The sequence below is a fragment of the Barbus barbus genome (genome assembly GCF_936440315.1).
Source record: "Barbus barbus genome assembly, chromosome: 46".
NCBI classification, from domain to species: domain Eukaryota; kingdom Metazoa; phylum Chordata; class Actinopteri; order Cypriniformes; family Cyprinidae; genus Barbus; species Barbus barbus.
The window spans coordinates 12,477,028-12,492,619 of NC_136724.1; the positions used below are offsets into that span (position 1 = coordinate 12,477,028).

At 38.1% G+C, this 15,592-nt stretch overlaps 1 protein-coding gene across 6 annotated transcripts in view; it reads left to right on the forward strand.

The window, feature by feature from the left end:
• The window catches only part of LOC306865258 (protein AF-10-like), a 49,314-nt gene that overhangs the window by 23,546 nt on the left and 10,176 nt on the right, over positions 1-15,592 (forward strand). For all 6 annotated transcript variants that reach the window (XM_079409765.1, XM_079409769.1, XM_079409767.1 and 3 more), the window contains exons 9-11: positions 740-1,384; positions 9,109-9,281; positions 13,438-13,552. In XM_079409765.1, the coding sequence (XP_079265891.1) occupies positions 740-1,384; positions 9,109-9,281; positions 13,438-13,552 (933 nt within the window). The remainder of the gene's footprint in view (positions 1-739; positions 1,385-9,108; positions 9,282-13,437; positions 13,553-15,592) is intronic.

Genomic DNA, 15,592 nt, shown 5'->3' on the forward strand with positions numbered 1-15,592 from the left:
CGTATCGCACTGAGAATAATCGCGATATATCGCCATACCGATTTATTGTCCCACCCCTAGTGTTTATATATACATAATGAATATACACAGCACACACACACATTATGTAAACAAAAGCTTATTTTGGATGTGATTAATTGCTCGACAGCACTAAAATTAATACTAATATTCAGCAAAGATTCATTAAATGGACTAAAGGACATTTTTAATGTTCTAAAAGAGTTCTGTTTCAAATGAAAGCTGATCTTTAGAACTTTCTAGTTATTAAAAAATCTTGAGAAAATATGTATCATGGATTTCACAAAAATTACATCAAAACTGTTTTCACCATTTATTATAATAAGAAATGTTTCTTTGACACTAAATTAGCATATTAAAATGATTTCTAAACGATAATTTAAAACTGGAGTAATAGCTGAAAAGCTTTGCCATTACAGGAATAAGTCACATTTCAAATATATAAAAAAACTGAACAGATATTTTTGATGATAGTGTATAATAAGGCAGAAGTTTTGAACTATTTTGCACTAAAATTGATTGGTTTATGTGCTACAGTATTACAAGCTCTTAGTAAAGATGATTGTAAGGCTGTTGTCCAGTTTAGACCACCAGCTGTGCTGTGTTTGTGTATTTACAAAATTATGGCTGCAAAAGGTCTTAGTTTTATGACTACCTCTTTGTTAATGTGGTTGTGATATTAAGGTGCGCTTTCATCTTTGTCTTCCTTTTTCTCTCGCAGGTCTTTTATTAAGCAGCAGCAGCAGTAAATCAGCCACTAGTGGGTCTGTGGTTCAGCCCACATCTGATTTCCTCAGCTTCTCTGATCCCAGCCTAAGGGCCGGCGACTCGTACACGCCTCCATCCTTTAGCCGTTGCCACGTGAAGAGTAGTGCAGAAAGCACAGCCTCTGAAGGCATGGTGGCTCTCAACACCTTCGGCATGATGTCCCTCCCCCAAAGCTCAAGCAAGCATTACGAAAACTGTCACTCGGCCGGAGAGCTGGGAGGCCTGGCCTCCGCAGGCTACAAACGACCCCAGCCCTCCTCGTCTTCTTCCTCTGCAGCATCGTCTTCATCTACTGGCGAGGATGGTGTGAAGAAGAAGAAGAGAGGGAACTGGAGGAACCGGTATGGACCGTGCTTCACCACCCAGGACAGTAAAACAACTGATACAGGAGAGCATGGCTCTACAATGCCCTCATCCACTTCCCCCTCGCCATCCTCCATGAGCACTATGGCCTGCCGTGGGAGTGCAGTCAGCAGTACCGGAAGTGTGGGAGCAGTGGGTGTTGGTAGCAGCAGTCTGGGGATTCAGAAGTCCCCGTCCCTCCTCAGGAATGGAAGCTTACAGGGTATGACTGTCAGCTCCCCATCTGCTGGACCAGGTGAGCAGACCTTAGTCAGGATAAATGCCATCCATGTTTCATTTGTTTTGCTATAGTGTACTGTCTTAAGGTCAGCAATATGAAATTAAAATGGACTCTTTTTTTGTGAATTTTGGGATGCACATATAATAAAATTCTCACTTATAACAATATATATTTTCCTGTTATAGACCATAACAATAACAGGATTACTTAGTGCTGCACGATTAATCATTAGGGCCCAAGCCAGTAAGGCGCAGGGCCCTATTGTTCTTCTAAGGATTATTTTGTTTTTTTTTTTTTTGTTTTTTTTTCAATCATCCGGGCACTTTTGGGGGCCTTAACGTGCCCGAAAACTCTCGAAAATTGGCACGCACATTGGAACCTGCGGCCATTAGGACGCCGCTGAGGCTGGGACCCGGGCGTGGCACAGGGGCTCTACGGCGCCCCCTGGAAAATTGTCAGAAAACTTGATGTATAGCTCACACATACTTGCACGTATTCATATGAAACTCGGTACACATATAGAACTCATTGAGCTGAACAACTTCCGCACAGCATGTCTTAGGCTCCGCCCAACAGGAAGTCGGCTATTCAGGGCTGTTTAAAAAGCGCATGCTCTGGAATTTGATATACTCCTCTGAGGATTTCCATACGATTGCCACCAAACTAGGTGAACATGATCTCAAGACATTGGGGACGCTAAATTGCGAAGATATTTTTGATATGTCGAACGGTTTGCCCGTGGCGAGGCGATGAAGTTATGGCGAAAAATGAGACCCAGGAAATGCCTAATAACGTCCACATACATTGTATGATGTAGATCAAACTTCAGTGATTTGTTCGTTGTATGATGCCGATCGGATAGATGTGACTATTATGACTGAAAGTTATAGCGCCACCAACTGGCTGCAGGAAGTGTGTCGTTTTCAAAATGCTTTGAATTCAGCATCTTCTTTTACCTCGATTTGCTTCAAACTTCACCAGAATAATGTCAAAACACGGCCGATGTAAAACTGTGAAGGGAATATTGATATCTAAAATTATGTTGCCATGGCAACGTGTCAAAGTTGAAAATTCGTTTCTGGTGATTTTGAGGCAGATAACATGTTTAGAATGTCATGAAACTCAACACACATATCAGTATTAATGATAGTTAGACACTGGAAAAAGCTCATAAACGGGCGTGGAAGAGACACTCTATAGCGCCACCTTTTGTCAAAAATGAGGGGGTTAGTTTTAGCTACAGACACCAAACTCGGTACATAAATTGTTCTAATTAATCCGGACAACTTTCTAATTTACAGTCATTAGCTACGACCAACAGGAAGTCGGCTATATTTATTTTAATGTGGGTTTTTTTTAAAAACGGGCTGTAAACAAATTAATACTCCTCCAAGCAGAAACACGGAAATCACACCAAACATTTTTTATCATGATGCCAAAATACTGAAGATGCTAAATTGCGGACGGATTTAGGATATCTTGAACGATGATTTAATGGCAATTTATTAAAGTTACAGTAAAAAAGATAATTTTTTTTTTTTTTTATCTTTTAAGAGCAGCTTCCAAACACTTCATAAAAAATTACATACACAGAACAATACAGTCTGAGGATATGTGATTAATTTCATGAATTTACAATACACTATGCTTAGGAGAAAATTTAAAAACTATCAGAGAGCTCTTAGACTGCTGAGTGAGAGCTCCCTGCCAGCCTGCATCTGAGTGAGAGCTCCCTGTCAGCCTGCAGCTGAGTGAGGGGTGGGGGTGGGGTGGGCTGTCAGTGACTGTGTGAGTGACTGTGTGGATTGAGGAGCTGGGTGAGAGAGAGAAAGAGAGAGAGGGTCTGTTTTTTAAAATCTTTAAAAAATGCTTATAAATCATTAAATAAGGTCTCAATTCTTAACATTAGGAAATGCATTAATTAACATGAACTAACAATGAAAAATATATTTTTACAGCATGTTAATTCTTCCATGATAGTATGAACTAACAAAGAACAATTTTTTTAAAGCATTTATTAATCTTTTTAATGTTAGAAAAATAGTCATGTTCAAAAGATAAACTTTAAAATGTAATAATATATTAACACATTTTGGAATTAATATTGATCAACATTAAATGGTATATAATTATTAATGTTTATATATATATAATGATAGCTACAGACACCAAACTCGGTACATAAATTGTTCTTATTAATCCGGACAACTTTCTAATTTACAGTCATTAGCTACGACCAACAGGAAGTCGGCTATATTTATTTTAATGTGGGTTTTGTTTTTAAACAGGCTGTAAACAAATTCATACTCCTCCAAACAGAAACACGTAAATCACACCAAACATTTTTTCTTATGATGCCAAAATACTGAAGATGCTAAATTGCGGACGGATTTAGGATATCTTGAACGATGATTTAATGGCAATTTATTAAAGTTACAGTAAAAAAGAGAAAACTTTTCTTTTCTTTTTTTCTTTTAAGAGCAGCTTCCAAACACTTCATAAAAAATTACATACACAGAACAATACAGTCTGAGGATATGTGATTAATTTCATGAATTTACAATACACTATGCGGAGGAGAAAATTTTAAAACTATCAGAGTTCTCCTGTCTCTGTGCTTCTAATGTTTGCGGTAGGTGACTGGGTGAGTGACTGACTGTGTGAGTTCAGTGAGTGTGGAGGGGGAGAGAGAGAGGGAGAGAGAGAGAGGGTCTGTTTAAACATCTCAATAAAATCCTTAAAAAATGCTTATAAAGCATTAAAGGTTTTGATAACACTTTATAATTAAGTCTCATTTGTTAACAGTAGGGAATGCATTAATTAACATGAACTAACAATGAAAAATATATTTTTTACAGCATGTTAATTCTTCATTGATAGTATGAACTTACAATGAACTAACAATGAACAAAATATTTTTTATATTAGAAAAATAGTCATGTTCAAAAGATAAAACTTTAAAATTTAATAATATATTAACACATTTTGGAATTGATTTTGATCAACATTAAATGGTATATATTTATTAATGATGTAAATTAACAACAGTTAAATAATGTTGTTTTTTAACATTGGTTAATTCACAAATAACATTAAATATTAACAATATATTTTTTACTTTATTAATTTGTGTTAGAAAAAATTATTCATGTTAGTTAATGGAAAAATAAATCATTAAAAAATGCTTATAAATCATTAAAAGCTTTGGTAACTATAATAATTTCTCATTTGTTAGCATTAGTAAATGCATTAACTAACATCAACTACCAATGAAAAATAAATTTTCACAGAATTTAAAGTTTTATATGTTCTGTGTGTGTGTGTGTTTCACAGAGTTGATGGTTTGGATTAACCCTTTAATTGCCGTATCCCTTAAAACCAAACTGCCAGAGGGTTACTGTGATGCTTGTGCTCGCTGGGCACCGTTTTATCGATGCCACCGGGGTGGCGTATGCTGACGGCTTGGGCCCGTCATCGCTGCTCGCAGCTATATTTTTAATTGTGATCTCAATTTCTGCTTCTCACAATGAAGCATAGTCATCTGTGATATTGGTTTTCTGGTTATTTATCCTGAATTTTTATTTAAAGTTTTTTTTTAACATTTTTGTTGTATTGCATTGAAATCAAGCCTCAATGAGTTTTAATGTTTGCGGTTGCCAGATGTAAAGAGTAGAAATCCCCAGTCAGTGATTAATAATCATTTTGTTTTTGAGCACAATGATTTATCACGATCATGAAAATTAGTTTTCAATGCTAAATATGAATTTAGGCATGTACGTATATCGACTGCAAGGAAAAAACTATTTGCTAATAAAAACTAACCTGTTTGGGACTGCTGTGTTGTGCATCCTTAGTATGCATTATTCCAAAGAAAATATGTTTTCATCCTTGCTTTCAAGTGACTTTCAACTGACGTCACCAACCTTTCTTGTTTTTTTTAACCATCTGCCATATTGAGACCACTTTAGCTGATCTAGTCAAGTTCATTTCATTCTGAAATGCATCATAGTACAGATGTAATAAGGGTTGTAAACATTATTTCTTGCTGACTTTGAGGTCCTTTGTTGCCCATATTGTTTTATTGTTTTTCTTCCACATCCTCATTTTCATTCTTTTCATATTACATATGACATCTACCATGACTGAATTTTTTTTTCCTTTTAATGTTACATACTCATAAATCTAAAAGATCTCTCCTAATATTTCCCAGCTTTCTTTCTTTTTTCATGGACTCTTATTCATAATTGTGCACGGAAGCTTATAAACATAGGCTGTTATAAAATGGCTGAGATAATTATTTTTCAGGAATTACATGTGAAGGGTCTTTTCAATATCGCATTCAGTTCAATTCATGTCATTCATCTTAATCTTTCCCTGAATCGCAATTTGTTCCATTTCCGTTTATTTAAAAAAATAAAAGGAATCCATTTGAGGTCCGCTCTTCTCGAAGAGAAGCCTGGGAACCAGCATGATGTTGTTTTGGTCTGTGCTGAAGCTCATTAGGGTAAAAGTGGATGGAGGTGCTCTCTAAAGTGCTTCCTCATTCCTACCTGATTGAGAGCTTAGAGTGGGCCGCTGAATCTCCATAGAGATGCACATTAACCTGTTGAGCCCGAGGGAGCAGGAGGAGGGAAGGAGCCAGTAACAGGCAATTAGTTAAAAATTTTTATTTGTTCCTCCCTGACGTTGTCTTCTCTTGGGATTCAGAGTGAGCCAGCTTGAGATAGTGTGTAGAAATGCCCTGACCCCTACTGGCCTTCCCGCTCACTGAGCTGGAGACAGAACACCTACTTACATGGTCACACCATTCTTTCTCACTCATTTGCAGGCACTTCCTCTCTCTCACCTGCTAAATCTCGCCATTGACATAAGTGCTCCACATACGCATGGCAGCTATAATGTTAAAGGGGCCCTTATCTGTGGTGCTGCCCTGTTACTTGGCAACCATTCGGCTGTTTTGTAGTTCCTTTCCTTCTGATTAGAACTTGAAAACTCTAGTGTGTCTTTTTCTCACTATCTCACTATCGCACTGTCTGTTCTCTCAAGGCCATATGGGATTTTTGTGTTTGTTTGGGACTCGTTCTCGTACCCGTCTCTGCCTTCACCTGTTCCTGGCCTTTGACTGGACTGTAAATATTTAGCCATGGCTAATGCAGGGCTACAGCAGAGTGCTCTACCTCATCTATCTGTCTCACCCTCCCTCAGTGGCTCCCAGGTTTTTTTGTTGTTTTTTTTTTATGCATGGTTTATCAGGGGGAGCAGGGGGGCTATTATTAAATGCAAACATCCATCTCGGCTCCGGCCGGGTGTAGGACTTTATAGGGTGTTATTTGGAGAGGAGGGGAACGATTCTTGTTGGTTTCCATCTGAAATTGGAAAGAAAAGCTTGGTAAGACAGATGAGCGCAATGTACTGTAAAGGCTGGAATGCTCCTGTACAACGTTTAAATCCTAAACAGATTTGAAAACACTAGGGTTGCAGAAGAAAACTGGGCATTATACACTAAATGACTGACGATCACACACTTCAGACTTTGAAGTTACTCCAAACACAACAAACTCACAGCAGAAACATGCGCTTTGTTGCTAGGAGATGCATGACAAATGTTTCTGTGAAATGTCAACTTCGACTGCCCAATATCTGCAGGCTGGTTCTAACTTTCAGCAACTAGCGTCGACTCCTCCAGACTGCAAATCGGGCAAAAGTTAAAGGCTGTTCACACAAAAAGGTCCATGTTTTGGAGCTGCTTATCTTTTCTGTTTTGTTTTTTAATGGAAACATACTCTAGTGCTCTAAAAATGTGGGACTCAAGTTAAAATTTTAAAAGGCATGTCTTGAGACCTTGCTTCTTTTCTTCATTGCCCTGCGTCTTGCGTTTTTAAATGCAAAATTCATGTGTTACAGTGATTTTTCTTTCTCTGCTTGAACACAAGTTGATATTGAAGAATGGTTCAACCATTTTTTTTTATCCACATATTGAAAGTCAACCCCTGAGTTCCCATTGACTTTCATTACATAGACTCAAAATATTGAGACATTTTTCAGAATATCTTTTATGTTCCACAGAAGAATGTCACACGTTTGGAACAACCTGACAGAAGGACAGAATTTTAATTTTTGAGTGAACTATCCCTTTAAGCCTGGTTTTATTGATCAGGATGAAACTATGCAGCCGTCCTGTTCATTCAAATAAGCATTCATGAGCAATGCATGCATTTGCTGCATCAACTGCAGCCATGCGCTATTCACTTTCTGTCGGCATGCTTCAGAAACGTCAAGTCCGTCTGTTCATTTGTGATAGAAGATATCGTGAAGCTAGTAACCCATTGCAAAACACTTCAAGACATCGATCACTGCTCAAGATACCACATTTAAATTAAAAACATCTGCCACGTCAAAGGCCTAAATATGTTCTGCCGGCATGCAACAGTACCTCAAATCAGTCCCTGCTTTCTTCTCTCCATCCGCAAGGAAAGTGCAGAGGATCCTTATCAGGTTCTGAGCCTCGTCATTAACCTCCCTCTGAACTCGCATGGATTTTCTGCTGAGAGAGGAGACAGGGGTTTGACTTGAAATGCTGGCTAATCTAATTTGAAATTTCCCCTCTCTTTCTCTGATTTGATAAGGGGGGTTTCAGGGGGAGATGTTAAGTCCTGATCGATCGGGCCCGTTCGATCAGCACCAGATAACAGGATATTTGTCCTTGCTTTGTTTGGTCGCTCGTGTCTTGTAACCTCTAATCAAATGCTCTATTGGTTGACCTTTTCTGAAATGTTAATTATTAACCAGTTTACCAGATCAACGCTATGATTTAAAGATTCATCTAATCATTAATTAGCCAAGTTAGCTGTTGGTATTCACAAATCTCCCAAATGTAAAACCAATTGGGATTAAATGGAATACCGTGACACAACAATGTCTAAGCTACCTTTCTCTGTTACATATTTCCTATGTGGACTTCGGAGCTTGGTACTGTAAATGCTTCACGTGGTACTTCTCCGCCCAACAATGTTTCCTTGTTTCACCAGTGAATGTAGACTGCTGCGAGCCATTCATTCCTTTGTGTGGCAAGGGGGCCTCTCTCGTTCCTGCAACGGGTCAGCCTGGGCCATCAGCTGGGTTTATTTGAGATGGTGGCAGGGGAGGAGGGAGAGAGAAAAGGGGAAAAAAAATCAATAAAACAACAGCAACAACAAACACCGTGCATGTCATGAACCGGCACATAAATATGAATGGGCCGCACTCCTCCCCAGCCCCGCCTGAAAAGCCCTCAGTCATTTTTACAGAAGAAATAGTGAGTCGTCAGATTCAGGGAACTGTTTTCTGGGTCACCGGGAGGCCGGTGCAGAGTGCATGTTGAGAGGACTCCGAAATGCTTTGTGCTCGCTCTCGAAGTCTGCTGGGATGAGGGCCTGGTCAGACAGGCCATTCAAAGTCCACAAAGTTCATCTCAGGGGCAGTAGGAAAGATAGATGGATAACCAGTGAAGGTATATTGGAGGACAGAGATTGCCCTTACAGCTATTAAAACTTTGCTTTTACCACGAGATTACAGGTCATAACCTGCGTTGATTTGTTTCACATCCCCCGGTTGCTATGCCAGATCTCCTGCTGATAAACAAGACAATGTCTTTTTTTTTTTTACTCTGAGAATCAAAAGAGACTGTTTAGCCAAGTGATTATCATTGAAAGTGTGCTGTTTTACTTTAATCATTTGCTGTAATTACTGTCTTTTTGCAGGTCCGTACTCCAGCAGTAGTGATGTAGCCTGCCCATTGCCCAGTGCTGTGTTTGGAGGGTCTCTGTCCGGATCCAACTCCGAGTTACCTGCTCATCAGTCAGTGGTCACTTCCATGACCACTCTCACCTCTCTGCCCCCGACCGCCCCGTTCACCAGCACCTCATCCACACATGTGAGTGTTTAATGGACCTTGTTATGTATTCATGCTCAGTGCTGATTTGATTATTTCAATACCTATTTGTTTTTGTTTTGTGGAAATGGGCAAATTAATGACTCCAGGCTAAATTAAATCTTTATATGTGGTGTCTTTGTTTTGGTTAAAAATGAAAAGTTTAAATTTATTCATTTGCAAACATGATGCAGTTCAAAAGTTTTTTTTTTCTTTTAAAGAAATTAATACTTTTGTTCACCAAGGTTGCATTAAATTGGTCAAAAGTGACAGTAAAGACATGTAAATATTTGTTTCAAATAAATGCTATTCATTTTAACTTTCTGTTCAAAGAATCCTGAAAAAAATGTATCACTTTTTTCCACAAAATATTAAGCAGCATAACTGTTTTACACATTGATAATTAAAAAGAATGGTTTTCTCGAGCACTAAATCAGCAACATGTGACACTGAAGACTGGAGTAATGACAGGCTGATAATTCAGCTTTGCTATCACAGGAATAAATTATTTGAAGTTGTAATAATATTTCTAAATATTACTGTTTTTATATGCAATACATGCAGTCTTGGTGAGCATTTAAAAATCTTACCAACACCAAACATTTTAACAGAAGTGTATATCTGCAAATAGTCCATATCTAGATTTTGTTTAAAAAAGCAACATCTGCGAAGAAAGATTGTACTGATAATCGCACAGAGCTTTCAGCTCACACGTATCCTTTATACATCATCTCTCACAAAATTAACCAATTAAATAGAATTATACTCATCATCTTTGTACTGTGTGCTAATTTGCTCCAGTTGTATCAAGATAAATGCTGTTTGAGCACGTTCATGGCACAAATAGTAATTAAATCCTAAAAGGCTCAGATGTAAACTTTGGGTGCAGCTATTTATGAATTAAGTAACTCGTATTTTTCTTCGTGACAGGATTTTTTCTTTCTACAGAACAATGAATTTGGTTCACAAGTGCCAGGGTTTTTGCTAATGCAATATTTATATAATTGCAGCAGTATATTAACAGTTTGAGGGAGGCTGTGTTAGGGCCACAATGGTACATAACATGTCAGTGTGAGAAGTAAAGTTCATCACTTCAGACCTAATTTTTCAGCTCTTGAAAGATAGTGTTTTGAGTCATTTAGGGTATTTATGACTAAGCTGCTTAAATATATGGTCTTAACGGATGAATGTCAGGGTGTTGCGATTGTGTTTGCATTAGCTAGTCAGAGCAGTATGTGTGGTCAAATAAACAGAATGACACTGTGAGAAAAGTGCCGTAATTGGCCTTATATTGGCTATATTATTATTGCTTTGAGTCAGTAATTTCATACATGTATAGGAGTTTGAGGTTAGTAAGTTATTTTTTTGAAAGAAGTCTCTTATGCTTATCAAGGCTGCATTAATTGGATGGAAAAAATACAGTAAAAACAGCTTAATGTAGCTATTGTTTTATTTTTATACATATTAAATTTAATTTATTCCTGTCATGGCAAAGCTGAATTGTCAGCAGCCATTACTCCAGTTTTCAGTGTCACATGATCCTTCAGAAATCACTCTAATAAGCTGATTTGGTGCTCAAGAAATATTTCAAGAACAACATTTTTTGGAAATATTGAATAAATGCATAATGTTACAAAACAAAGTGAATAAATACCTTTATGAATCAGTGACTTTAGAATCCTTCCCACACATTGGACTGACTACTGCATGTGTTCAGATGACAATAATAAAGTCAAGTCATTCTTACAGGCTCCCAGCGCAGCTCCAAATGGGCCCTTTGGAAGCGCACTAGAGACGGAGCACATGCAGTCTTTGTCTTGACTTGCGCTGCTGTAGCAACCGGTCGTTTCTAGGCAACAGGGCTTTGTTTGTGCAGATCTGCCCTCTCTGCAGGCAGGGTGGCCTTACATTAGGAGATGAAGTAGACTCACTGATGGCCTTAATGCTGCAGGGCTCTCAGCAGTCCAGCCCCTCCTTACACACGCTTGCAAATATATGTCCCCCATTAGTCCTAAGCTTTATGCAATGCGAAATTTAATACAATGAGCTTTTTTCTTGACTAGGTTGTAGTTAGCAGATCAGTAAACAGGTAATGTTTTTAAAACTATGTCCGGGGTCAGGAATAGAATTCATTTTTATTAGATATCTAATATGATGTTTTATCAAAAAATATAATCTGTGCAAACAATCATCCTTTATTCCGTCAGCATGACTGTCCCTGAGATGTTTGCAATTTTTTTTCTTCCTCTCCATCCCTAACTCTCCCTTTGTGGATTGAAGAATGGTTGGATGAAAAAATTCAGTGGTTGCAAGCAGGGCAGCAGTGACCTTCGACCCCAGCGCACACCCCCTAGGCCCACCTCTGTCCCACTCTTCGTTAACCTCCACAATGGTGCTGAGAGCCCTAAGCCTCAAACAATCCGGCTGTCCCTCCTTTCCCTGTGCGGGCGCATTGAGCCCGGCTCGCTGACGGGATGAGGGCTGACAGGCTGGACAGAGAGCTGTGTAGTGGGATGAGGAGTTCTCTTCACACTGGTCATGCTCCCTCCTCGCTCCACACGGCCTGAAAGAGGAATGGGGAGGGCCGTGAGGGGCCAGGGGAATGTAGGATTTTTTTTTAAGTAGCAGTAGTAGTAGTAGTAGTAGTAGTAAAAAAAAACAAAAAAAAACTAAAGACTTGAGAGAAAAATATTTTCCTTACCATTAATATTAATTATTAGTATTATATAATTAATAATAATAATTATTGAATTTTTATTATTAAACTTTTTTTTTTTGAATAGCTAAGGCAGTTCAAATTCAATGTCACGTTTAGGATTAAAGTACCTTTTGCTCCATGTCTTCAGACCATAAATCACATTTTTATATCCTTTAGTTGTTAGCAGAAGATCCATAAAGGGAAGCATGTTTTCAAGGTTGGTTTAAACATTGGCATTGTATGGTTGTCTATTCACTGGTCACTTTTAGGTGTGATTTCAGATATGCTTTAGTCCAATATGGTCAGAAATCTTGTTAAGTTAGACATAAAGACTTTATTTTTCTGTAGAGCAAGAAATCCAATACATTGTAATTTCAGCTTGTTATTTCCTGTTTGGATCAGAAAAGGCCTTGATGTAGATAAAGCGAGTAAAAGAAAAGGAAAGAATTTACTATTTAATTTACTATTTAATCAGTGAATTTAATTTACTGATTTCGTTAAAATAAGCAGTGAGTGAAAGGACCGAATATTTAGGATGTGTTATATGTCTATGACTGTAAGCATTTTTTTTTTTTCAAAAGGACCAAGGTTATATTTATTTGATGGAAAATACAGTAAAAACATTAATATTGTGAAATATTACAACTTAAATAAACAGTTTTTACATTTTTATTTTAATATATTTTAAAATTTTCAGCAGCCTTTACTCCAGGCTTTAGTGTCACATGATCCTTCAGAAATAATTTAATATGCTAATTTGGTGTTCAAGAGACATTTACAATTTTTACCAATTTTGAACAGTTATGCTGCTTAAGCGATGTGTGGAAGATGTGAAACATTTTTTCAGGATTTTTTTTTCTTTGTTCAAAAGAACAGCATTTATTTGAAATGGAAATCTTTTCTAATGAATAAATGTTTTTACTTTTACTTTTGATCAATGTACTGCATCCTTGCTGAATAAATGGTAGTGTCGTCTGTAAATTGGAATAAATGAGTAATCATCTTTATGTAAAGTTTGAGTAAAAATTCTTCAACTTTCCCTGCTATTTCCAGCACTGTTCCACTGCAAAAGTGTTATTTAAGTGCAAATCTTGTGAACCTTTCTGTGGTTGACACCATGCACCAAGTTTGTTGTTGCACATATGCAGCTACCTCAGAAGCAACACCGCAACCAATCCTAACCATTATTAGGGAAATGGCTTAATTGGATTAAATAATTAGCTGCAGAAGCACATGGTCTGTATGTTGTTCAGCGCTGTGGATCTGCTGTTGCAGGCTCAGCCAATTCTCCTGGCTCACAGGAAATACAGCTGACATGGTGTTTTATCATCCAGCTCTTTGGCCCAACACTCTCGCACACATTCATATACACGCATGCAGAGATGCATACTTGCGCTCCATCAGTATTTGGAATTTGACAGTGTTCCATAGTCTAACTCTCTTTATGTGTTTTTTCCTTAGTCAAACTCTCTACCGGGATCGTTTAATCTGGCGCCATCCCACATGTTCGGAAACAGGCTGAATCCAAATTCCGCCATGGCTGCACTGATCGCCCAGTCCGAGGGCTCCCCGGCAGGTGAGACCCACAGATGAGGAACCACGCTGATCTTTAACCGCTACCACCCACTGGTGCAGGATTACCTTCTCAAATCCTTTCCTTCTGCTTCCTGCGCTCTCTTCTCGCATTTCTCCTCATCCTCCCATTCTTTCTCCGCTCCCCTGTGCATATGGAATGTGTGGTCAGCTGTATCTCCCCCTCCTAACCTCCCCAGGTCGCAGAGAGAGGGAGAGGCAGAGAACAAAACTCCCCGGGACAGAAAGCTGAAAGTGTGCATACCTGTTAAATGAAGCATGCTACCACTCAAACATTTCATTAATCTGCACAATGACCGCAGTGATGACACAGAGGGTATTGGCCTGGGTTTAGGAGGCAGGCTTACCTTACACTCAGCCTCTCCCTCCTTCTTCCCTCCATTCCAGACCACTCAACACTTTCCCCGGACCCTGCCTAAACACTGGGGGTCTCAGTCATGAGCGAATGGGCTTGCAGGACCTTGTCATGGGGGTTGGGGTGGGGACCAGTTGAAAGCAAGAGAGCGAGAGGAAAAAAAGGGGAACACAGCCTTTGAGGAATAATGGATCAGTCATGCCCTCCTCCTCAAACAGAGGTCAGGGGGTCATTTGACTAACAATAGGAGGAAGAACACCCGTCCTTAAAGAGACCACCGCTCGAGACTGCAAAGCTTGCATGCTCTTAGCATAAGCCCAGCTCTTGTCTAGCATTAGTTTACAGCGCAGCATGTATAAAGGGGATATATATTGAACAGGTTAATGATTTGGCTTATATGTCGACATTTTGAGATATATTCGTTCAGACGTTTTGTACGATTTTAAAAAAAAGAATTGAATACTTTTATTTAGCAAGAATGCATTAAATTGTGACAGTAAAGCATTTATAAATGGTTTAAAAAATATATATATATTTCAAATAAATGCTGTTCTTTTTGAATTTTTTATTCAAAGAATCTAGAAAAAAATCTTCAGTTTCCACAAAAATATCAATGAGCACAACAGTTTTCAACATTGGAAAATAATCAGAAATCTTTTTTAGTACCAAATCAGCATATTAGAATGATTTCTGAAAGAGCATGTGACACTGAAGACTGGAGTAATGGCTGCAGAAAATTCAGCTTTGCCATTGGAGAAATAAATAACATTTATATTTTATAAATTACATTTATAAAATATAATAAAATTGATTTTAGATTTTAATAATAATAATAATTTATAATATTACTGTTTTACAGCCTTGGAGAGCATAAGAGATTCTTTGAATGGTTGTCTGTGTATACATACACAGACGTTTGTATAACTTTATAGTTGATAATATAAAAAAATTATATAAATGTATTCTAAATGTAAATCAATCATAATATCTAATGTATTGTATTTTTTATAATGTATAATATAAATGAATGGTAATATATACATTATTTTTTTAGTGCATTTTTGAATAAATATTTTATCAAAATTGAGCAAATTTCTTACACCTCATCTAATTTACTGTCATTTAATAAATGTCAGGTATATATCAGCCATTGGCCCCACTGTTGTCTAGATATTGCCATTGGTCAATTAAAAAAAAACCTAGTCTAAAAATGTTTAATGGGATCAGTGAGGCTGTGAAGCAAGGCTTGTTTACTTTGGCATAGTACTTGTGCTTTCCTCTCAACGCTGGTCACCTGTTGGACCTCATAGGTTTCCACTGTGTCGTTCAGTCCCTGTTCGTTCCAACTTTTTTTTTTTTTTTTTTTTTTTTTTTTTTTTTTTTTTTTTTTGTAAAGTGATATCCGAAGATTTCAGGTCCAGTCTGCACTCCAGCCCCGGGGCTGATCCAGGGTCAGGCAAGGGGTCAGCGCCATAATAAGTCAGACCAGACCTTGGGCAGCTCGTTCTGATGTGCCCACACCCCCACTGGAGCCAACCTGCGCTCGAGGTGGTAGTGGGCTGGAAAGTGTTAAAAAGAACAAGACGGGGTGAAAAGGAAAAGAAGGGGGGAAGGAAGCAGGGAGGAAGAGAAAAATGGGATTGGCTAACTGTGACTAGAGGGGGGTGG